General features: G+C 37.6%; 1 protein-coding gene and 1 long non-coding RNA gene across 2 annotated transcripts in view; one reads left to right on the forward strand and one right to left on the reverse strand.

The window, feature by feature from the left end:
* The window catches only part of REL (REL proto-oncogene, NF-kB subunit), a 37,539-nt gene extending 22,994 nt beyond the window's left edge, over positions 1 to 14,545 (reverse strand). The window contains exons 1-3 of the mRNA XM_024753017.1: positions 14,240 to 14,545; positions 4,108 to 4,250; positions 1,580 to 1,728 (exon numbers count right to left, since the gene is read on the reverse strand). Coding sequence (XP_024608785.1) covers positions 1,580 to 1,728; positions 4,108 to 4,250; positions 14,240 to 14,249 — 302 coding nt within the window. The 5' untranslated portion in view covers positions 14,250 to 14,545. The remainder of the gene's footprint in view (positions 1 to 1,579; positions 1,729 to 4,107; positions 4,251 to 14,239) is intronic.
* A 213-nt stretch (positions 14,546 to 14,758) lies between these two features.
* The window catches only part of LOC112404837 (uncharacterized), a 20,780-nt gene continuing 10,043 nt past the window's right edge, over positions 14,759 to 25,495 (forward strand). The window contains exons 1-2 of the long non-coding RNA XR_003004180.1: positions 14,759 to 15,104; positions 16,870 to 17,092. This is a non-coding gene — a long non-coding RNA (uncharacterized LOC112404837). The remainder of the gene's footprint in view (positions 15,105 to 16,869; positions 17,093 to 25,495) is intronic.

Consider the following 25,495-nt stretch of genomic DNA (forward strand, 5'->3'; position numbering starts at 1 on the left):
CCAAGAAACTGTTCTAAATCAAAGGAGACTAAATAAGCATGACACCTAAAAATAATGTATGATCCTTAACAGGATCTTGGATTGAGGGGAAGGGTAGGACAGCCCTAACAGGCATTATTGGGCATCACTGGACATAATTTAGGTAGTCCAAAAATTTAACTGCCTGTAACTAGGATTGAGAAAGAACAGCCAGAGAAGTAAGAAGTAAAACAGGAAGGTTTGTTCTCACTAAATCAGAAATCAAGGAATAATAATGTTTCAATAAAGGAGTAATCTACAATGTAAATGCTATTGGGAGGTCAAATAATATAAACAGGAAATACTTCTTGCCAAGTTTGTATAACTAGATAGTTTATGTTTTGTGTTGTTACTGAAAGAGGAATATTTTTAAAGTATACTTTCTAAATGGTTACTGCTAGTATTTAAGGAGGCTACTAATCTTTTCCTGTTGCAATTGGTTTCACTTTTCCTCAAAGGCAACACATGTTCGTTACAAAAAATGAATTATAAAATAAACACCAGTTAAAAGAACATAAAACCCCACAATTCTTCCCACCCAGAGACAACTACTATCAATACCTTAGTGTTTATACTACTATGTATATGTACACATTTACTTTTGAAAAAATTATTTATCACGTACACCTGAAACTAAAACAACATTGTTAATCAACGATGCTCCAATATAAAATGAAAATTTTTTAAATTATTTATCACACATTGTTTTAAAGCCCTATTTTATTTATCTAAACATTGGGAATATCATTCTATACAAAGACATATTTGCAAGGTTGTTTTTAAGGCTACATAGGAGTACACTGCATGGATATACCAGTTTATTTAACTAATCCCCCTTTGTTTATTATCTGGATTGCTTCTAACTTTTTGCCATCACAAACAAAGCTTCAATGAACATCGTTATAGCTAAATTTCTGAACATGCTTAATTAGAAATTATTTCCTCAGGATAAATTCCTAGAAATAGAATTGCTAGTTCAAGAGACATTCATATTTTTCAGGCTTTTGTTATGTAGTTGTTAAAAAGCCTACCAGAAAGATTATATTTATTTACACTCTCACCAATAGGATGAATGGATCCATCCAGCAGCCTCAAACACAAAGTATTACATACTTTTTTTAAAATCTTAGAACTATTGCTGTATGTTAATTTTATAACTGCCCTTTTCAAATAATAATTCCAGTTTTCCAGTTGATTTTCTCACATCTGGCAATTTTTAAGTTAACTATCAATGAAAAGAGAGTAAAAATTTATGAAAGAAAATATTTCATAAGTTGTTCAAACTAAGAAAGAAAATCGCAGCATAAAATACGTTTGTTTACTTTTAGTTACAATAAAGAAGTATTCCTGCTACCAGCATGGACTGTGTCTACTAATAAAGAATGAAAGGGTAGTTCCAATGCAAATGATAAGAAAATGTAAATGTATACTATAGTAAATAGAAGTACAGTGAGGAATTAGTTTATTCTGCTAAAAAATAACAGATGTACATGGATAGGAATCAAGAGCATTCATTCTATGCTTATCCTATTCCTAAAAATGTCTGTGACTGTGTACTTACAACAAAGGTCTGCGTTCTTGTCCAAATTCTGCTTCATAGTAGCCATCTCTGCAGTCTTTTCCTACTAAATCATGAGGATGAGGTTTATGTGGGATATTCTTTGTTACTAATGTAATTCTCACTTTTCCTTTTCCATAGTAGTTCATAATCTGAAAAGGGGGGAAATTAAATATATGATCCATAAATATATCTCATTAAGAACTGATCTACAAAATGAGAGTTCAATTTATATAATATAGTTAGCACTGGATAAATAAAGTCCAATTGACTGGCAACTGCAGTTTGGATGAAACTTTACAGAGAATACCAGTAGAGGAGAATTTTACCTCTCAGTTCCTTGGCATATTATTTTGTGCCCTAATTCAATTGGTCATATCATCTGATTTCTGCTTATTTTCCTTTGAAAACAAGTAAAATTACACCAAAATATTATCACAGAGCATGAGGAAATTCTAAGATGTTGAGTCACTGAATGCCATGCATTATATTCATTGTCATACCATAAACATCCCTTCAAAGTATATATTTAGGGCTTCCCTGGTGGCACAGTGGCTAAGAATCCACCTGCCAATGCAGGGGACACGGGTTGGAGCCCTGGTCTGGGAAGATCCCACATGCCACGGAGCAACTAAGCCCGTGCACCACAACTACTGAGGCTATGCTCTAGAGCCCGCAAGATACAACTACTGAGCCCGCGTGCTGCAACTACTGAAGCCGGTGCACCTAGAGCCTGTGCTCCACAAGAGAAGCCATGGCAATAAGACGCCCATGCACCGCAACAAAGAGTAGCCCTCACTCGCCACAACTAGAGAAAGCCCACACACAGCAATGAAGACCCAATGCAGCCAAAAAACAAAAAAGTATATATTTAAGCCATAATGGGAATGATACCACACAAATATGATCATTTTACTTAATACATTACATTCCATTTTACAAAAATATTTGTTAATCAGTAAGCATACTGCAAGTGTTCACTGTATAACAGGCAATAAATCAAGTTGAGTTTTGCAAAATTAAGTTTTCACACAGAACACTGAGAAAGAAGAGAAGAGTTAAACATGGGAGAGGAAGGAAGCATGTGGGGATGAGTTAATGTTTAGGTTGGAAGCTAGCAAATTTGCAAGCACAAATGACAAGGCAGTTAAGTAAGAATAGGTGGTTTCACAGGTAAAAGGGCATTAAAATTCATAATTTTGAATTTAAACTTAATTTGAACAGTAACTAGAAAGTATTTATTGCTTTTCTGAATAAAAGAGAAGGTAACAACTTAAATGTGTAAGGCTGGGAATTCCCTGGCGGTCCAGTGGTTAGGATTCTGTGCTTCCATTGCAGAGGCACAGGTTCGATCCCTGGCTGGGGAACTAAGATCCTGCAAGCTGTGTGGTGCAGCCAAAAGAAAAAGAAAAAAGAAAAAAGCATAAGGTAGACTAATGTAGAACTCAAGCTGCAAAGTTGTTTAGAACATACTGGAATGGTAAGGATATAGACCTTAGAAATATTAAAGAGAATGTATAGAATAAGCTGAATTATGGAGAAGAGCTAAAATTCACTCTTAAAGGAATAGAAGATTACTGTTTTCTTATTTACCTTTTATTAGCACCTCTCCCATTTTAACATTATATAAAAAGACTTAGATCTAACTCAAATCCATATTGCTAACAAAAAAATGTGATGGAAGATTGGAATTTGTAATTCAATATGTAATTTTGCCATTGGCTTGTTATATAACTTAGCATTTCCTTTAAGTTCAATAGAGTAAACTCTGTAAATAATCTAGTTATAAAATAGTGAATTCAGATCTGCTGATGAAACATTGAATAACACTTTTCAAAAATCCACTCTGCCATTAAGGTTTTAAACTGGCATTTAAAGAATAAAAAAAAATCATTAAAAACTGAAGGAAATGTATATAAATATAAAATACAAATATGGTATAGTTTATAATTATAGTATATTACCAAAGTCAAACTGCTTTCGAAATTTATGCTAATATGAAAAAACTATATTTAAAAAGTGACAATATTTCAAATCAGTCAAGGCAACCCAGAGTATCAGGGATAGGCAATAAAGGTAAGGGGGAAAAAAAGACAAAAAATGTTCTCTTTTTACATAGACCCTAGATTAACCAAGTGACTGCAGGAAGAATTCTAATTGAATTCCCAAATGCATGTTTTCAATCTACAGAACAATTCTGATCACCTCTGCAAGGAGAGAATGCTTTTTCCTCATTAGCTTTTTGTTCCATGAAAGGGATCATCATCCAAAAGCTGCCAATGTATACTAAGCACTGGGAATCACTCTACTTAGATTAACACACAATGTATAACTATCCACAGGGATGAAGAATCCATGCTGTACTTAAGAAATGTCCCTAGAATTCTATGCAGTATAGATCAATTAAAAAGAAAAATAGGAAGAAAAGCTAGTGGAGATCACTGTGAAGAAGCTGAGTCTTTAACATAGTTGCTGTAGCTAAAATATGAAGCAACTAAGAGACAGACACACACAGGAGAATGGTCTATTACCTGGATAGATGGGTATGTTCGGTTGTTGTCTGTGCTGTGCTCCCCTGGAATGCTGCCTGCTGATCGCCCTTCACATTTGTATCTAAAACGCATTCCCCTCTGCCTGGGTTGTTCAATTATCTCTATACGTGGTTTATTACCACCTGAAAATTTTAAAAGGGGGGAGGGTGAGATTACAATAGGAATGATAATGGATTTTGACCATTTTGTTTTTTATAAAACAGTAGACTAAAAAATTTTCCCTCTCAATATTAAATAACAAGGTTGAAATGTAATTATCAAAGATTGGGTGGCAAAGACACTCTTCTCTCTCATTCAAATTGAGCTCCCGTACAGTGTAAACACAAGTCATTCAAATCATATTTACTGGTTAGTACTTTATCGTTTAGTATCTATAACTAATGCCAGAGTGAAGTTCTGTGATAACCACTTCAGAGATGCCCACTTACATGAGACCAAGCAGAAGGGTTTTCCCCCAAAATTCTCCCAAATGGGTCAAGAAGATAGTCTTCAGAAGTACAGTATTATATTCCAAAAGTGACTTTGCTTGATTTTACATTAGACTTAACAGTGGACTAAAAGACTGTTCATTGAAAATGAAAATGTATTTAAATCCTTGCAGAAGGAAATGTTAAGTTTTTTATATCTCCATTGGAATCTTAAAGGACTTATACATAGTACAGCAAAACAAGTTCCAGAAGGGACTTTACACTCAAAAGAATTTTCAGTCAGTCCCACCTAAAGTATAAGACACAACAGAGGAAAAGAAAATAATTATTTACTTTCTATAACGAATGTAATTCAAAATATATACCTTTAGAATCAATACGGATACACAGAACAACATGGATGAATCTCAAAATAAATATACTGAGTGAAAGAAGCCAGATCAAAAGTGCACATACTGTTATGATTCCATTTATATAAAACTCTAGAATATGTAAACTAATCTATAATGATAGAAAGCAGATCACTGGTTGCCTAAGCATAGGGGTGTGGAGTGGATGGGGAACTTTGGGGAATGACAGACATGTTAATTACTTGATCGTGGTGATGATCTCAAAATTGTATAAATACGTCAAAAGTTATAAAATTGCATACTTTAAACATGTGTAATTTATTGTACATTAGTTATATGTCAATAAAGCTGTCTAAAACATATGCACTTTTGCCCCCTCTTATTATCCAAATCATGGAAATGATCCAAATCATGGAAATGACAGTTTAATTAAAGACACTCAAGTGTGCTTACAAGTAGGGTACTTAGCAATGTATCTTTATTTCAGGGGTATAAAGATGCCTTCCACTAAAAAAAAAACCCCAAATCAAAAACCAAAACCCCCCAAAAAACCCTCCCTCAATCAGTTTAGTGATTTCTAAATTCCCACAATTAAGATATCCATTTATTTGACTAAAGGCTTATCCTCTGTTATGATACAAGCAAATATTCAGAAAGGGTAACACAGTGGGTATTATCAGTGCAGTATGGGGAAGAGGCCTTTTGAGTACTACTCAGCCACATCTTAACATTGAAGACCCTGGAAAATCATATCTCTTAAGTTTCCTACTCTATAAAATGGAGATAATAACAATAGCACCTACCACATAGGGTTGTTGTGAGTATTAAAGATAACATGTGTTAGGTTCTTACCAAGTATCAGACATATAACAAATATTCGGTAAATGGTCTATTATTATTTTGAATGCTTTCTTGAAAACAATGATTTATAGTGATACCATGACAGTATATACACAACTGCTTCTTTCAAGGATCTTACAGAATAGTGAGGCAAACAACACAAATTATTAGACTATAGAGGAAGGAACAAAATTTTGTTTATGCTAACAAAATTCTGCATAAAATTGTAATAAGAGCAAAAGAGTCAGGAAAGCCTATGTCAAAGGAATAAAAAGAGGTACTGAAGCAAAATGGTGGGGAGGGGGAAGGGAGAAATGCAGGCATTCTAGAGAAAGGGAAGAGTGTGTCCAAAGGTGGAGGCACAGAAAAAAAGAGCCAAAGAATCACAATACAGCCCCAATGGAAATGAAGTACACTTCCACCCTCAGAAAGAGAACCAATGCCAGAGTACATTTGGAGATTTGGATTTCATTCTATGAGCGACAGAGAATCAATGTAAGGTTTTATGCAGGGGAATCACATGATCTGATTGACATTTTAGAGTAAGAATTCTGGTGGCAGTGAACAGATTAAAAGGAAAAGAGAAAGCAAGGTGATCAATTTAGAGGCTGTTACAGTAATGTGGGCAATGATGAGAGTATTTCTGAAATTTGGTAGTGATAATAGGAATGAAGGATTATTTAAAAGATAAAATTGACAGTACTTGGTGACTGAACGAACATTAGAGTTAAGAGAAAGTAAAGAATCATTGATGGCTCCATATTTTCTACTTTGTGTTACTAAGTAAAGTATTACTGGTATCTTTAATTTTATTCTGTTGGGTTTAGACTCCTTGTGCTTGAATTTACTACCTATTTGTTTATTCAAAAGGCAAAGAGCCAGGGAAAACTGACTTTAACCTAATCAAGTTAATAATACTTATTTCAATTTTACTGAAAAATGTAAGGCATGCAGATGAGTATTTCAATTTTGCCCCTTGGGAAGAATAAACTGGGAGATTGGGATTGACATATACACACTACTATATATGAAATAGATAACAAATAAGAACCTACTCTATAGGACTTCTCTGGTGGTCCAGTGGTTAAGAATCCGCCTGCCAATGCAGGGGACACAGGTTTGATCCCTGGTCTGGGAAGATCCCACATGCTGTGGGGCAACTACTGAGCCTGTGCTCTAGAGCCTGTGCGCCGCAACTACTGAGCCCACGCGCCACAACTACTGAAGCCCGCGCCCTCTGGGGCCCATGTGTCGCAACTACTGAGCCCGCGTGCTGCAACTACTGAAGCCCTCATGCCTAGAGCCCATGCTCTGCAACAAGAGAAGCCACTGCAATGAGAAGCCCGTGCACTGCAAGAAGAGTAGCCCCTGCTTGCCGCAACTAGAGAAAGCCCGTGCGCAGCAACAAAGACCCAGCACAGCCACAAAAATAGAACCTACTGTATAGCACAGGGAACTCTACTCAATACTCTGTAATGACTTATATGAGAAAAGAATCTAAAAAAGAGTGGATATATATTTGTATATATGTGTGTGTGTGTGTATATATATATATATATATGATTCATTTTGCTGTACAAGAGAAACTAACACAACATTGTAAGTGAACTATACTCTAATAAAAAAAGACAAAAAATTTCACAACCTTATATATCCTTGTAGGAGTATTTAAAAGAAAGTACATTTTCCTCTGAAAACGAAGTTCAAAATACTCAACAGTATTTTTTAAGTAATATCTTAAATCATCTTTGTGGTTGAACTAAAGGTCAAATAAATCCCTGCCCACTGCTTATTTAAAGGTGTCTTAGTGGGAAGTTGATATAGAATGACATCACTAATGGTAAGTGGCTAACTTTTGAGGGAGGAGTGTGAATAAAAGTGCTAGGCTTAAAGTGAGCACTCAAATATTTCATTGGTTATACAACACTTCCTTAAACTAGAAAGTGTGTTTAAGAAAAAAGTCTGTAGACAAGAAAACAGAAAAGCAGTTGCTGAAAGATTAAATAAAACATTTTTTAAAGATTTTTAAATTCTAAAAATGACAAATATTAGTTATCATATAACATCAAGTACTTAAAAAAACCCTTGAACTCTATTCTTTCTATTGTAGAAGCTCTTTATTGGTAAAAAGTCTAACAACCAGAGTTTACTGTAATATTCTCCATTCCCCCAGCTGGAAATAATCTTCCCCTCCTCTAAACTATCACAGCGTTTTGTTTATGGCAATTATTGCAAATAACTGTAAGTTAGGGAAGACTCACTGTTTTATTTCTTCTTGAAAAAAAGCTACTTGTTTTATTTCTTCAAACAACTTGTTTTATTTCTTCAAGCTACCTAAAGGCAGGAATTGTGTCCTACTCATCAGTGCCTTGCACAGATATTCAGTAAATATCTGTGGAATGAATGACTGAAAATCTAAAGATCTTTGTTTGTCTACATTATGCAAACATTGAAAGACTATATTAATAATTATTCACATTTTCCTTATTAGGTTGTACTACTAAGGAAAAAAACAGTGCTTTGTAAGGACTAAAATCGTTACACCTTCATACTCCTCATACCTATTCATATTCTAATTTCTTTACCTCTATTTATAATTTTAAAAAAATTCCCAGCTATAAATCATTTATAATATCATGCATCAGTACAGTGTATCAGTTACTTCCTTCCTCAGTACCCTGTTCTGAAGTGCCATCCTTCCTGAAGATAAAAAGTGGTGAAATGCAATCATCTATGGAGTGGAAGTTGGTAAAACATAAATCAGGGAACTGTAGAGAAAATGAGTACTCTTAACTAAGATTATCTCAAATCACTACAGTTTTGAAAATCACAGAAATGTCTTCAAAAGTTGGTTCTAAACAAGCTGATTACTGTACTTTTCTTTAACCAATATTATGCACAGCTGGGATTGACCCCTAAATTTTTAACAGTATTGTAAAATGCTCATACAGACCAGAATAACATTTGAAATATAGCCAAAGTATTTGCAAGATATATTTAGGTTTTTATTTGCACTTAGGCAAGAAAGAGTGCTATTTGAGTTTTTAAGATTAAAAAAAGAAAGTACATTGGAAAAAAAAGAAAAAAAAGAATGTACATTGAAATAAAAGATAAAAGTGGATGATCAACTGTCAGACAGCTAGCACTGGGAACCAGCATTAATTGCACAGTGAAAAAATGTTAATTATAGTAATTAAAACACTGTTTTAAGGCACTTTAATATACATTTCTCATTTGATCCTTTTAGCTTTAGTCTCATAAAAACAGGACAGGAATTATTATCCCATTTTACAGTTGCTAAAACTAAAGTTCAAAATTATATAAAGTTATAAGAAAAAGAAATTATGAATGACATTAGCAAATATGACAGCTGGGATCCCATGGGGGTCAAATTCAGAGAACAAGCAGCATAAAAGCAGCTGTGGATAAAGTCACAATAACTGATATAGCAAATAAGCTAAAATAAATGCAAATTAGTTTAAGAAGATAATGCATCTTGGCACAGGCAAGTGAGTATTCAGATGCAATGAAATTCCTGGAACAAAGTTCATATTGGGGCTATATATCAGAATCACCTAGGTAGCTTTTTCAAAAAACATACGTGTCCTGACCCCACCTGAGATCTGCTGAATAGAGATAGAAATCCATCTAAAGCCCAGACTTGTTTCTGAAAAAAACTTCTCAAGCAATTTGAACACACTCCTGATTAAGAACCATTGCCCTAAAACACAAAGAAGTGGAAACAACAACGCACATATCTGGAGAAGCAACCCCAAAATTCATGTACAAGGATGAACCGGGTGATGGACAGACTAGGTGGAGGAATTCTGACTACTTGTAACTCTCTCCCACTCTAAAAAGCTTACCCAAATGCAAGCAAGAGAAAAAAAGCACTATTACAGAGATAGCCTTCAACTGCACTGATATTTAAAATAAATCTTTTACAAAATTAATATTTTAACTATCATCAGTAACACTTCTTACAAGACAGCATGCCAATGTGTGAACACCACAGTTTTGAATAACTGACTAGAGACTGAATCTCATTCACTGAAGTACAGGATAACAGATTGCCTGAGACCCAAAGGAGCAAATGGAGTTACCAATATATTCTTTTCTAAATATCACCTCTACTCACTTTGGAGAAAAAGAAAAGACCTGTTCTTCTTTCCTCAAACCCAACTGAATTATGTCGATGACCTTCTTTACCTTAAGACACAGGTGAGTTTTTCCATTTCTTCCCAATTATGATAAAAATTTAGAGTTACCACTTCCTACACAGAATTGTATCCAATTAACAAAAGGGCAAGGAAAACTCAAGCCTATTCCCATAAAGACAGAAAAAGACTAACACAGAAGGTGCAAAAGAAATCAAAGGAAGGATAAGTTATATCAATCAAATTAGCAAAAGGACACGTGGTTTATTTACTAAGCAATTTTTTATTTACTTTCTTCTTCAGAATGCTTACTATCATTTAAGTGGACAAAGGAGACTGCCTCCAAACATCACTGTCAACTTCTACTCCCCTAGTTTAAATATACACAAAACCACTTCAAATTATTTAAAAGTAAATGGACATGCTTACATATTCTTGAAAGATATATTTTCTATCTAGCATCTGGTCTAGTCTATTTTTATGAAACCTTAAGGTTTCGTAAAATTCTAGAATCATCACGATACTTAAACAGTATTAAGTGCCAAGTGTTTCTAGGAGCTCCTGTTTCCTAGAGGTCTGAGTCCCAAAACAGCTCCAGTACAGAAGAAAACTAACATTTATGGGCATGCATTACCTCATTTGCTCCTATTAAGACTCTGCAGTAGTTACACGCATTTTCAAATCATAGAGTGGCAGAACTGAAATAAAAACCAACCCAGGTCCATCATGGACTAAAATCCAGGTTTACTCTAATATATCAGGCTGACTCTCTCATCTGGGCTTTAAGAATCCAAGTAAGGGAATTTGCAGATGAGTATTTGACTGATGTATGCACCACAAGGTAAATAAAATATGTAAAAAATTTGGCAAAGAGATTTTACTGCTAGAGATTCCACTGCCATTGGGGTGTGGGGTGGAAGAATAAGTCCTGAAAAAAAATTTTAACTTCCAGGGTGAAAAAAGTAGAGAAACTAAATTAAAAACAGATGGCAAGGCCAAATCATCTGTCTGGATTAAGACCGTCAGATTTAAAAATAAAAATTATAGGATGCCCATTTAAATATGAATTAAACAAATAATTTTTTACTGTAAGTATATCCCATGCAATTATTTGGGTCATGTGCCTACAAACACAATCATTTGCAGAAAACACAGATGAAAGAAAGATGGAACAAAAGGAAATTCTGAGTCCCTCAAATTATATTTGAGAAAGATACTACACACACCCCAGATGTTCCCAATTATGAGTCATCATGATTCCTCCCTAGTCATTTCACCTGCTCATTCCCTTCACTCTATGTCTATCATATATCATCTTAATTCTTTTATACTACTGTTATCTCTACATTTTCATGTGTTGCACTTCTGAAGCAGCCTTCATGTTTATGTGTTCAGTCTTCTACTAAAAACAATAAATCACTGTCTTTACCTATCAATTCCAGCTCCAGTTTTTCATTAAAGATTAAATTGTGTCATACTACATTGAGTTTTTCCCCTTTACTCAAGACAAACAGTTCTCTTGCAATTTACACTACAAAGTTGGTAAGTAGTGCAAAGTTGGTAAGTAGTACACGATTTCTTCGTGTACTTCCTATTATGTGACATAGCAGAACTATACTAAAGAAAACTGTGAATATGCTATACATAAAATAGATAAGCAACAAGGATTTACTGTATAGCACAGGGAATTATACCCAATATTTTGTAATAACCCATAATGGAATATACCCGAATATGCAAAAAAAACCCGAATCACTATGCTGTACATGTGAAACTAAACAATACTGTAAATCAATTATACTCCAATTTAAAAAATAATAATTTTTAAAACAGTAAATAAAAATAAATTACCTAAATTTTAAAACATATTTTACCAAATACAGTACTATTTATTAGTAAACAGAGCTATGCGCACACAGGAACATTTGCACTTTCTACTGGAACAATGAGAAGCTTTAAATTCAGACAAAAAAAGAGCTAATTTTATTTATATTAAACAGGATAGAATCATAAATATACAAGAGTAATGACTGTCTATGCATACCTTGGATAGGACTGAGAACATTTTTCTTAATGCCTGTCCTCATTAATTGTGTCAAAAGACTGGAACCAAGGTGTAATTTTTTTTAAAAAAAGCAATAAAGACAGCTTAATAGAACTTGAGCTGTGAAATCCTAAATAACATAATTTAATTGAACAAAATTTAGAATCATACATAAAGTCCCAGTTATTCATGGTACTTATATAATTTTATTTATGAAATAATGATCTGTTACTTTCACATTATACAGATCATATATTCAACTACAGACACCTATTTACATATTACATCCGGTAAGAAATGGTCTTAAATGCTTGGTAATCAATAAAAAATACTTTTTGAGGTTTTATACAACTTTACTACAAACAGACTCTAAACTAGACAATGATAAACTAATTAAGCAAAAGTTTTTTTGTCGTTGTTGTTACTCTTTCGGTTAAATTACTGTTTCAAAACAGGATGGGAGTTTATAATTTTGTGAATCTTTCTGTCTAAGGTCTTTACTGAGTGATTAAGGACACCCAGACTTTTCCTCAGCAGTTTTCAGACAACTGAATTACAACTTAAATAACTTGTTATATTTTAAACAGTCCCATTTTAATGCAACTCCAGAAAACAGGAAAAAAAAGAAAAGAAAATTACCCTACAACTTTCCCCTCCTTTAAATTTTTTCCCCTTCAATTTAGGAAATCAGTCCTCACAATAGGACAAAATATAGTGTCATTAAACAAGTTTAAATTGTATCACATTTTTAAATGATGTGGGTCTTAGGATACTCTACATAAATGGCTAATTATTTTCTTTCTCTTTTGAAAGAATTAGGAGTATTACATTCATGCCATATATCAACAAAGTTTGGTTAAATTACCAGAAGGCTGATTTTTTTTTTCTTATAATGCTGGTCCTTCTTTAACTTTCATACAAAATCTTTCTGATAATCAATAAATTATCCAAGTGTTTCAAATCACTTTGCACTTTTAATTTATACACGGTTTGAATTTATGAATTTACAAGATTATCTGAAAGTTCAGGGTCACTTAGGTGGCTAAAGAGAAAGTTGAAGTATGTTAAACTACATTTGTATTCTCACAAGAAAACCACAGACAAACTGAAATCAAATGTCATGTGAACCACCCCAATTTCCTTCACAGCCTACAGCACTAGCTATGGATTTGTTCTACTCAACCCTTTAAAAAAAAAAGTCCTTTATGCTTTCTACTTCCTCTTCTCCGCTAGTCATCAGCCTTCTACTGAGGGTCACTGAACCAGGGAGTTGGGAGGATGCGGGTCAAGCATAAACAAGCCTCCCTCTGTAGCCTCCTAGCACAGGGTTAATCCACACTTTTAGGCCCCCCAGCCTCTGCTCACGCTGCTCCCTCTGCCGGGAAAGTGCCCCCATAAACCTTGCCAGACTTCTGTAAAGGTCCCACTCGAATGCAGTCTACCTGATTTACTTCCCTTAGATTACAGGCAGACCTAAACCATGGCTGGATGTGAGGCTCCCTCCCTCACCCTTTAAGCAGTTTCTTGGTAAACTGGTTTCCCCCAAAGCAAGAGATCCACGCATTTATTGACTAAAAGTAAGTATTCACATAAGTGATAGAAAGTTGTTTTCATTCTTACTCATATTTTAAAGCACGGGGATTCTAAAAATCCTCTTTTCCCCTTCTTTCCAACAAAGGAAAACAAAACAAAACTCGACTTCTGTTCCATAAATTAGAAAGTACGCACTTTACAGTAAAAATGATTCACTTTGTTGAAGCAACATTTCCACGTAAGACCTGTTAAAATACCACTGGTGATTTTTAAAGCCGCACCGCATTTTGTCCAACTGTCAGCACGACAGCGATCATCTCTTGGCAACTGATGAAATTAAACTAAAAAAGACCTCTCCTGAGGTCGGAAGGTTCCTCGTTCCTGTTCTAAAACGTAAAACCACCATTTCAATTTAAATCAATTTTTAAATACGGGAAATCTTCGTCCTCCTTTATTTAGATTCTTATTACTTCCCTAATCCAAAAACCAAGTCTTTGGGAAACTCTAAGACTTCGGCTATTATAATGGCATCAAATTACAGAGCGTGACTTTGATTTCGCATGCAAACCCTGAACCAGCTTACTTTTTAAAAAGGTTGACAGTTTGCCAGAGGCGATTTTAAAGCCAGAATGAGTCACAACCAAAATTGAGCGCCCGAAACCCTGAGCGGCAAGACCCTCGGACGCTTCCCTCCTCCGCCCCCGCCGTCGGGGCCAGGCTCGCGCCCGGCCCTCGGTAGCCCGCGCCGAGAACACTCACCTGAGGCCATGGCTCAGCTCACCGCGCCGCCCCGCTCCGAGCGTCCGGATCCGAGGCCGCTGCAGTCAATCAGCCCGTTAGTCAGTCAGGCGGCCAAGGGACCTCTGCCGGCGGGATCCCCAGTCCCCCTGACCACCCCCGGGGCCTCCTCTTCCTCCTTCCCGCCCTCCTCTGGGTTTGCGACTCACACCTTCCCACCCGCTTAATTCTCGCGTTCCGGTCACCCAGCGTTGCCCGTCCCGGCTGCAGGAGCCAGGAGGCGGAGCGCTGCTACAGCTGAGGGCAGGTCTGCCCAAGAGGCGAACAGCCCAGCGGGGGGGGACTTCCCGCGGCTGACGTAAACTCCTCACCGCCGCTTCCCCCGGGCTGGGGCGGGGGCGGAGCGTCTTGCGACCGGCCCGCGCCCCACCCCGCCCGTGCCCGTGCCCCGCCCCCGCCCGCTCTCCCGGAGCCCCGGTGGGCTTGGGACCTCGTCGCGGAAGCGCGAGCGCGGGACCTTCGGGAGCGCAGGGAACGCTGGGAGCCGGGAGGTGACGGCCCCGAGCGTGCGAAAGCCGCCGGCTCCTGAGAAATCCCCCTCCTCCAGGGTGTTCTTGGACGCGTGGCTTAAAGTTCAGGAGCGGGTGGGAGGGTGCGGTGACGTCTAGAGGGCCGGCCGCCCGCGAGCACTTGGGGGCGGGCCGGGCGGCGAAGTGGGGCCCGTCCTCCCAGCCTGGGGTAAGGACAGCTGGGGTTTTCGTTGGGTGGTTCCCCGTCTTCCTGATTTCGCACATGCAAATCCCCGCCCCCGCGCAGGCGGGCGTCCCGGAGCGCAGTCGAGGGGAAGTGCGGAAGCTGCAGCGGCCTCTGCGCGCCTGTAATTAAGGTATTTGCATACGGGGACCCCAGCAGTCTGATCTTATCCCTTTGCATCATCTCAATTGTTCTGTTAACGTACTTTACAAACTAAAACTTTTTAAACTCGTGAGGTCCGCAGTGTGAGTTCGTTGCCTCATCACTCAGTGTGCTCGAGATTAATGACGTGGACACTGCCTTGGGGTTTGACAGAGTTACCCACGTGGAAAGGAGGACGAAAGTTTAGTATGCTAAAGGAATCTAAATTAACTTTGTTTCCTTCATGTGTAAATAACCTTCTATGTGTCAGTTTAGTTATCTTATAATGTATTATCCTCATTTTATAGATGAGGCAGTCAGGGTTCAGAGAAGTTAAGTAACTTGTTCATACCTCAGAATGCTACTATAAAAAAAAAGAACAGTTTAAACTCAGGGTTTTCTGACTCCAAAAGCTCCATGCTCTTTCCACTATCCTTTACTGCCTAAAGTAAGTATGGAGGGGCAATGGGAAGTATTAGCCATACAAGTGCCAAAACTGGAGGACCCAGTTGGGGAAATAATTAAAAATAAACTCTTCTGCCACGCCCAAAACATCCTCTCCACAAAATATAGAAAAGTAGAAAAGAATGAAATAGTTTTATTATAGAATAAGCATTAAACCATACTGTGATGCACTAAAGAGATTGCAAAGAGAAGAAATCTCACTCGTTTATATAATCAGACAGATGCAATCAATTACATACCTGTTGTCCTTCTACCAAGGAAAAAAAATAGGAAGTTACATCTTGGAGCCAAAAGCCAAGGTTTAAACTCCCACAGAGACAGAGAGATGGGGCACCATCCTCCTTGATATTCACATTTCAAAGAGATAGCTCAAAGGACCCCAAGAAAGATCTTAAGGGGGTACAAAACTGGCAAGAAACTTGTTTAGCTTTTTAAAAGGTGTACATACATCTCAGAGAAATCATTTATAGCTTCTATTTTTCTAAAAGAATTGCTAAATGAAAAGAGAGGGGGTAATGTTCTTTGTTATTTTTGGTACCAGGCAGATTTTTAAATTTAATTATTTTAGACTTGTATTCACCCTTACAACCCCAAATGTGAGAACTATATGAATGAACTAAGCATAAATGTTTAAGAATCCAACAGGAGGATGAGAGACGAATAGGAATGGAAAATAGTTTGCGTGTATTTGTTTATATTTCACCTCCAGAAATTGATTGGTTTTAGGTGCTTCTTTTTTTTTAAGATGTTGGGGGTAGGAGTTTATTAATTAATTTATTTATTTTTGCTGTGTTGGGTCTTCATTTCTGTGCGAGGGCTATCTCCAGTTGTGGCAAGCGGGGGCCACTCTAAATCACGGTGCGAGGGCCTCTCACTAGCGAGGCCTCTCTTGTTGAGTAGCACAGGCTCCAGACACGCAGGCTCAGTAGTTGTGGCTCACGGGCCTAGTTGCTCCGCGGCATGTGGGATCCTCCCAGACCAGGGCTCAAACCCGTGTCCCCTGCATTAGCAGGCAGATTCTCAACCACTGCACCACCAGGGAAGCCCATAGGTGCTTCTTAATAGGACACAATAATGTTTGCTTACTGAAGAGTTCTGGGCCAAACAGAATCTGTCCCAGTTTCAGGACCCCAAACTAGTCCTAAAACCACTCCGAATATGAAATCACAAGCTGGATCTTATGAGATTTAGTAACACTACAGAATTTTGAATTTATTTTATTTTTATTTTTCAAAGACTCACTTATTTAAACCTCCTCACTAATAGGATGGCATGTTTGTATTTATTTCCAGGGCTATTTGTCACATGAAGAAGCTATAGATTTATATTATCTCACCTTTTTAAAGGCTTTTTTGAAAATCCTTTCACTATTTTAGAAACTTGCTGAACCCTTTTTTCAAAGATCCAGTCCACATCTGAAAAGTGAAGATATTTCACTTGTGCAGGATAAACTTAATTAGAAAAAAAGGAAGATTACAAGACAAGGTGATGGATGGGCTAAAAACAACAACAAATGTGAGTAGTGGTTTTTATTTTTTTTCAGACTTATGTGGGGGGAAAATAGTTTATTACTGTAAAGATGATTGGCAGCTAATTGGTGGGGATTATAATGTAACACATGGTATTATTCCTCAAGGGCTTACAGTTTTTGCTACTATTTATTCAGTCCAACAAATATATATTCTGTGCCAGTTGCTCTTTAGATTGTGGCACGAACACTAATAACAAGATAATCAACTACTCCTCAATTAAAAAAAAAAAGACAAAATCTCTGCCTTCATGCAGCTCTGTTTCGCATGAAAGACATCAAGCGTGTTAGCAAATAAGATCATCTAAAATACTATTATTAAACCATTTTGTTTATTGCTGTCAAGAAAATGAGGTAATGGGATAGAAAGTGACTGAGGGAGAGGGATACTCTGAGGAGGTGACATTTGAGTGGAGTCCTGAGGAATAAGAAAGAGACATCCACAGAAAGATTCAGGGAAAGAGCATTCCAGTACGAGAAACACCAAGTACGAAGTCCTTGAGACAGGAAAGAGCTTATGTGAGGGACTGAAACACCACTGGGACCAAACCAAACTGAATGAGGTTGAAGAGATAAGCAGGGGCCAGATCAATGTAGGGCTTTGTAGGCCATGGTAAGGAGGATGGATTTTATTCCAGGTGCACACAGGAACCTACTGGAGAGTTTTAAGCATGTGATTGATTTATGATTACATTTCCAGATGTTTACTCTGGCTGATGTGTTAAACTGCTAGGGGCACTGTATGCTAACCAGGGGCAGGAGTGAAGGCAGAGTGGCAGAGAGGCTGTTGCAGTTGTCTAAGGGAGAAGTAAAAGTCGTTTGGATTTATGTTTTAGCAGAGGAGATGGGGGAAAAGGGTCATATTCAGTAAGATTCAGGTGTCAGAGCCTGAAGGACTTGCTGATGGATTGGATGCAGATGGAAGGGGAAAAAAAGGAATCAGGGATAACTCACATTTTTGGTCCGAGCAACAAGGTAAAAAGGAAGGCTGGTGAGAGAAAGGTTTGAGAGGGAAAACCAGGAGTTGTGTTTTAGACTTGTTAAGTTACAGGTGCCTATTAGATATCTGAGTAGGTAGTTGAATATATAGAACTAAGCTAAGGGGAGAGGTCAAAGGTAGAAATAAAGATGTGTGAGTCAGCAGCATTTCATTTAAAAAAAGGAGCACAGAGGAAAAAAATTAAAAAGAACCCAAGAAAGCTGTTAGAAAAGAAGGAGCTGCCAGTGAAAGAAGAGGAAAACCAAGAGACTGTTTCAAAAAGAATGGAAGTGGTCAGCTGTGTTAAATGATGCTGAGAGACTGCAAAAGATGAGAATAAAGAAATGACCTTGGATTCGGCAAGATGAAGGTCATCAGTAACCTTGATGAGAGCCATGTCAGTGGAATGGTGGGAATGAAAGCTGAGTTGGAGGAGGTTGAGAAGAGAATGATGGAAAGGATGAGTATACACAACTCTTTGAAGACTGTTAAAGGAAATAAATGGGGCAATAGCTGGAGGGGGATGTGGGGTTGTCTTAGGCTAAGGGCTGTGCTACAACCTCCATCTCACCAGGTTAACACAAAGGTTATTTATCACTTGCGTCACAGTCCAATGTGAGTTGAGTGGCTTTCTTCCAGAAGTTATCCAGGAACCTAGATGCCTTCTATCTTGTGGCACCAACATGTGGATTTTAAAGTCATCTTGGAAAAGGAAAGAGGGTAGAGAATCATGAATGGGAGATTTTTATGTGCCAGACCTGAAAGTGGAATACATTCCTCTGGTAACAGTCTGTTTTCCATATGGTCTCCACAAGGGGGCTGAGAAATATAATTTGAGAAATGGAATTTAAATATGTGCCGTGGAAGTAGAGAAGAAATTGGATATGAGTAATCACTAGCAGTCTCTGGTACTGCAGTTTTGTTTTGTTTATAGAGGGTCAGATTAAGGCATGTTTGTAAAAGATAAGACTGACTCACTAGTGAAGGAGAAATTGGTGATGATTGAGAGGAAGGGAGTAATGAGTAAGGGAGAAAGAATGAAATCTAAAGCACAGGTTATAGGATTGGCCATAGATTGGAATGGGGACACTTCCTCTGTGGTAACAAGAAGGAAAGTAGAACCTAGTAGACCTGATGGTATAGAGATGAAGTAGTCAGTCAAATTGCATTTTTTTTTTTAGTGAAGTATGAGGTATGAGGTTATGTTCAGCTGAGAGTGGAGGGCAACAAGCAAGAGGAGAAGCTGAAAATGCAGTCTGTGAGAGTGGAACATTAGATGTGTCTGGCTGTACTGAATAATCATTTGAAATTTGTGGTCATAAATATAATGTCAGACCAGTACACAGTATTTCTCGTATGGTTTTTAACCCAGGGGATATCAGTGGGTTTATTTTTGAAGAAGAAGACAAAGAACTAGGAAAATTTAAGTCTAAATGGGAATATGAGGGAGGGATGTTAAGTACTTCTCAGCTCACACACACTCCCTGGGTGATGTCACCCATTCCCATTATTTTACCTATGGTCCCAGGACCATATATCCAGCCTGGATCTTTGCATGGGTTTCAGACCTGTATATCCAGTTGTCTATTAGGAGACTCAGACATCCCAGACTCAATCAACACAGCATCTCCTCTTCCAGGTTTACTCTTATTCCCATATTCCTTGTACCACCATCTACCCAGACACAAGTTAGAAAGTTGGGAGCCATCTTTGACTCTCTCTAATCATCCTCTAAACCCACAATGTCTAATCATCAAGTCCTGCTGATTTTACCAGTCCAGTGTGAATCCATTGCTTCTCCATCTTAAGTGCCATTGTCCTTGTTCAAATCTTCATCATATCTCACCTGAACTACTGGAATGGACTTCTAACTATTATGCCTGTCTATACTTTTGTCCCATTTGAAAGCCACTCAATCATATTCAAACCCATTGCCGCTTGAATCCTCTGGACAAATTCACATCAGACCTACCACTCTTGTGCTTTAAGGCCACCCATTAGCCTTAGATCCAAACTTGGACATGGCTGACAAGTTCCCCCATAATCTGGCCTCTGTCCATTTCTTTAGCCTCATCCTCTGCACTCCACACCTTGCACTTCACACCTCACTGAACTGCTTCATAGCTTCTCATATTCCGTGAGCCATGCCATTTCTTGTCTTTCTGCCCTGTTCATGCTTTCCTTTCTGCCTAGAATGCTCCTTCCCACAGACATGCCATATTTGTGGTTTGAAAGACTCAATATTGTTTAAATGTCAGTTCTCTTCAAATTATAGATTTAATGGATTCCAATCAAAAACCCAGCATATGTGGTGTTATGAGTTCTGATTTCTGCAATTAAAATCCTTCTGTGGAAGGTGTGATCATTTAAAAATACAAATGTATCTTGTCATTCTGTAGCCTTTCCTATTACCCAACATTTAGTGAACACAGTAAACAGCCAAGCATTCTATTTATTAGAGGCTAGTGATAAGGGCAGGTGATACAAAGATGAATCACATAATCTCTCAAGGAGTTTCTAGCCTAAAAGAATTGTATTATTAGACAGTTTGAAGCATGTAATCCCAGGCAATCAGATTGAGGCAAGGTGCTATCGCTTCAGGAGTTAATAGGCTCCATATCTGGCTTCTCTTTTTGGTCTAACAAAGTCTTTTTCTGGTATATGTGGTGATCCTTAGTCTCTTAAAATCATTAAGTTGCTTGACAAGATTCTTGGATCTGGAGAGACTGAGTATAGGGCCATATAAGATAAATGCATTCATTTGATATATTTAGGGGTGTAAGGTCAGGTAGGAATTTTTATTTAGAAAAAAATGTAAGGCAGATTCCTAATTTGTCATAAAATGGATCCCTTCTTCGCCTAGAGTTTTGGAAAGCTGTGATTTTAGGCAGCATGGACCAATAGGATTTTCTTGCTCCTTTGAGCACAAGTTTTGTAGCTTTTGTTATTTTGTCAGAACATTCTTTGGCCTGTGTGTAGTAGAGAAGTTCCCAAATTTTGGTGAGAACAAATCTTCCTGATAAAATTGAGATCTGTACCTTTAAGAAGAAATTTGATTATTTATGCTTGGTTCTGTGTCTCTCCCCTTTTCTGTCACTCTTCATTCCATCCATTGATAAAGCTAAATATATAGAAACAAACATTGACAGCCACACAGATACTTAGGTTAAGTGCTTTTAAACCAATGGTACAGTATGAAAGAAACTTCTTGGCAATTTTCTGTTGTAGAGAATTAATTAGAACTGACCTGTGGGGGATTTATATCCAACCACCTTTCAGAATCCCTTTTCCTCCTCTTGCCCACACTCCAAGCACAAAGTGCGGAACACAGTAGATTCTTAATAAATGTTTGTTGAATGTTGCATTCTGCATCTTCCTGAAATAACAGAACTGTCAATAGTTATTTAACAGTAAAATGTTTTAAAAACTTATTTGGAAATTAAGATGTAAGAGATTAATGCACCAAAAGCAAATCTCATCTCTTAATTGCTTAAAATTGATTATTTTAAATCTTCTTTAATTGAAACTCTTCTGAAGGCTGGAATTTTTAAATTATACCCTTTGTTCAGACCAGCCTCTGAACAAATTAAGGCAGTTAAGATAACATTAAATTTTTGGTGAAAAGTTGGCATTTTCTATATATTAAGATTAGATATTAGCTACTGAAGTTTCTGTGGGTAAGACTTAACTAAAGCTTCCAACATTAATAATATAAAACTGTTATGAATTTGCAATAAAATTTTCTTGGACATTTTTTTCATTGAGGTGAAAAAGTCCATGTAGCCATGCCTCAAAGCCAGTTTACTCACCTAGTACTTCCTTAATAATCCATTGGTAGTTAGCTGTGAAGCAGTTTAACATTTAAGTTTAATTTTTTTTTTTTACTGGTTTTCTGATTTATAAATACTGATTTCTTGGAAAATTTGAAAATTTCCAAAAAGTAAAAAATTCAGTATTTTGTTTTCCCACTATACAGAGATAACCACAGTTAAATGTTTGGTGCATTTTCTTCCAGTCTTTTTTTTTCAATGTATAAATATTAAAATTATTTCATAGTTGAGATCATGCTGCATATATGGTACTGTATCTTGCTTTTTCCATTTTAATGTCGTGAGCATTTTCCCCATGGCATTAAAACTGTCTTTGAAAAATTGGAAAAAGAAACAGCATATTTTTTGTTGGAATTGACAGAGTAATTTTTAAATATATCTAGGAATACCAAAGTCCTAGAATAGCCAAGCCAATATTGAAAAATAAAGATGGAAAATGTACCTTACCAGATAGACAAATTTATTATAAAACTACAGAAATTAAGATAGAGTGATATTGGCATAATTTTAGACAAATAGAACAATGGGCTGGATTAGAAAATCCAGAAATAGACCCATACATATACAGTCACTTGTTACAACAGTCTCCACTGCAGTTCTGTGGGGGAAAAGGAGGTCTTTTCATTAACTGGTGCTGGGACAAATTTGTCATCTATATGGAAAATAATGAAACCTGACCCCAAACTTATACCATACCTAAAATATTATTTTAAATGGATCATAGACCTCCATGTGAAAAGTAAAATAATTAACCTTCTAGAAGAAAACATAGGAGAATACCTTCATAACCTTGGAATAAGCAAAGACTTGTTGAACATTACACAAAAAGTGCTAACTAGCAAAGAAAAGATAGATAAATTGGACTTAATTAAAATTAACTAAAAAATGCCACTAAGGGGCTTCCCTGATGGCATAGTAGTTGAGAGTCCGCCTGCTGATGCAGGGGACACAGGTTCGTGCCCCGGTCCGGGAAGATCCCACATGCCGTGGAGTGGCTGGACCCGTGAGCCATGGCCGCTGAGCCTGCGCTCCACAACGGGAGAGGCCACAACAGTGAGAGGCCCGCGTACTGCAAAAAAAAAAAAAAAGCCACTAAGATAATGAAAAGGCAAGCCACATACTGGGAGAAGATACTTGCAATACATACATCTGATAAAGAACTCTATGGCATCCATGAAGATACTCTGCTCAGATCTCCCTTCTCAAGAGGGTCTACCTCAGTTTTCAAGCCAAGGCCGTGTGTTTCATTGGAAGCACCTAGCCAGTTATAAGCACAGTGGTGGTACAAAGGCTTGCTGTCTCTGGCCAGCACAGGACTTCTCTGTGGGCAATCTTTGTGTTAGAGCTCCCCATGGGGCTGGCTGAGACTTTATCATAGATGCACCCCAATCTAATTCTATTCCTGTCCACTTCTTCCTTCCTTCCCCCTTTCTTTTCACAAGTGTCAGACCTGCATCTGAACTTTCCCTATCTACTCCTTCTTTCTCTCCCCTTTGTCTTTCGTAGGTGTTACCCCAATAAATCTCTTGCATTGCTCATTACATATTGGCATCTGCTTCCCAGAGTACCCAACTGGTACACTCATATCCACTTTACAAATCAATAAAAAAAAAGATAGGGGGCTTCCCTGGTGGCGCAGTGGTTGAGAGTCCGCCTGCCGATGCAGGGGATACAGGTTCATGCCCCGGTCTGGGAAGATCCTACATGCCTCAGAGAAGCTGGGCCCGTGAGTCATGGCCGCTGGGCCTGCACGTCTGGAGCCTGTGCTCCGCAACGGGAGAGGCCACAACAGTGAGAGGCCCGCATACCGCAAAAAAAAAAAGATAGGTAGCTCAATTTTTTTAAGTGGGCAAAAGACTCAAATAGGCATTTTACAAAGGAGGATAGCCAAATGACTAATAAGCATATAAAAAGATGCTCAGAATCACTAGTCAACAGGAAAATATGTATTAAAAAACAATAAAATAATGCTACACCTCATCAGAATGACTAAAAATAAAAGGATAATACCAAGTGTTGGTGGGGATATGGAATTCTCTTAAAATTTTTTGTGGGAATCTAAATTGGTAAAACAACCTTGGAAAATTGGCAGTGTCTACTAAACCTAAACTATAAATACCCAATGATCCAGCAGCACTATTATTGGGTATATGCCAAACAGAAATAAGTGCTTGTATCTATCAAAAGACAGATAAGAATATTTAAGGGAACCTTTATCTGTATTATCCAGCAACAGGAAAGCAACTCAAGTGTTCATCAGCAGCGGAATGGATAAATACACTGCACTATATTCGTAACGTAGATTTCTCCCCAGTCATGAAAAAGAATGTACTATTGCCACGTAACAATGTGGGTGGATCTTATAAGTTGAAAAGTCATATACAATAGAGTATATACTATATGAATCCATCAATATCAAGCTCAAAAACAGATAAAACTAATTATTGTGATGGACAGCAAAATATTAGGTATCTTTAAGGATGGAAATTGACAAGAAGTGGCCCTGAGGGAGTCTTCTGAGTTGCTAGAAATTTTCCATATCTTGATCTGGGTGGTGAGTGAGAAAGGCTCTCTCCTTGACCAAACTCTTGGCAGGCTCCTCTGAGCCCGCTTCTCAACTAAGCCTCAACCTTGGCCTATAACAACTGAAGACTCTCAGCACAAATGATTTTGCCAATCCTCTCTTGCTAAGAGACTTGAATAACACCAGCAAATTTTCTAATAGCTCAAGGCCACATCCCTAAATGACAAGTTCAGCCCCCATAGGTTCCTGCTTGAGAAAACTCAAGATTGCCAAAAGAATTTACTGTTTATTCCAACCAACACCTCAAGTCAGGACCTCTATCTCCCAGTCTCTGTGGGAGAGTGGGAGCCTCACTTCCATAAGTGCCAGTTAACAAACCTGCGTGGCCTAAATATACTGACCAGCTCCCCTTCCCACTTTTTTATAAATTTCCACTTCCCTCATGCTGCTCATTTCCTTCCCTATTCCCTCATTCTCCCTTGAAAATGCCCAGTTACCTCTGCACAAATGAAAGTTGAAGTCAGTTTACACTGGGCTGTCTTCCCTACTGAACTGAATAGAATCTGTCTTTATCACTGTAACTAGTGTCTGGCTTTGTTTACCTTTGCCATGGGTTACGTATATTTACAAGTTAATTGAGCTATACTGGTGTATAAAGACTTGTTTATTTTATGTACGTTATATCTCAATTTTTAAAAATACTTGAAAAGACTTTTGAATACCTTTCCCTACCATGGCCACACAACCAGCACAGCCCTACCTTGAGACCCTCCTCACCACCTTCCTCCTCTCCGTATCCTAACACACACTTCTTTTTTATTTTTGTACTCTTTTTTCATTTTATTTTTTTTCACAATGTAATACATTAAAAAAAATTTTATACAATTTTGAAAGGTTACTTTCCATTTACATTTATTACAAAATACTGGCTATATTCCCCGTGTTGTACAATATATCCTTGAGCCTATCTTACACCTAATAGTTTGTACCTCCCACGCCCCAACCCCTATATTACCCCCCCCCCCCCCCCTTCTCCCCTCGTTCCCCTCCCCCCCTC

Source organism: Neophocaena asiaeorientalis, unplaced genomic scaffold, assembly GCF_003031525.2.
Source record: "Neophocaena asiaeorientalis asiaeorientalis breed wild unplaced genomic scaffold, Neophocaena_asiaeorientalis_V1.1 scaffold100, whole genome shotgun sequence".
In the NCBI taxonomy this organism is placed as follows: domain Eukaryota; kingdom Metazoa; phylum Chordata; class Mammalia; order Artiodactyla; family Phocoenidae; genus Neophocaena; species Neophocaena asiaeorientalis.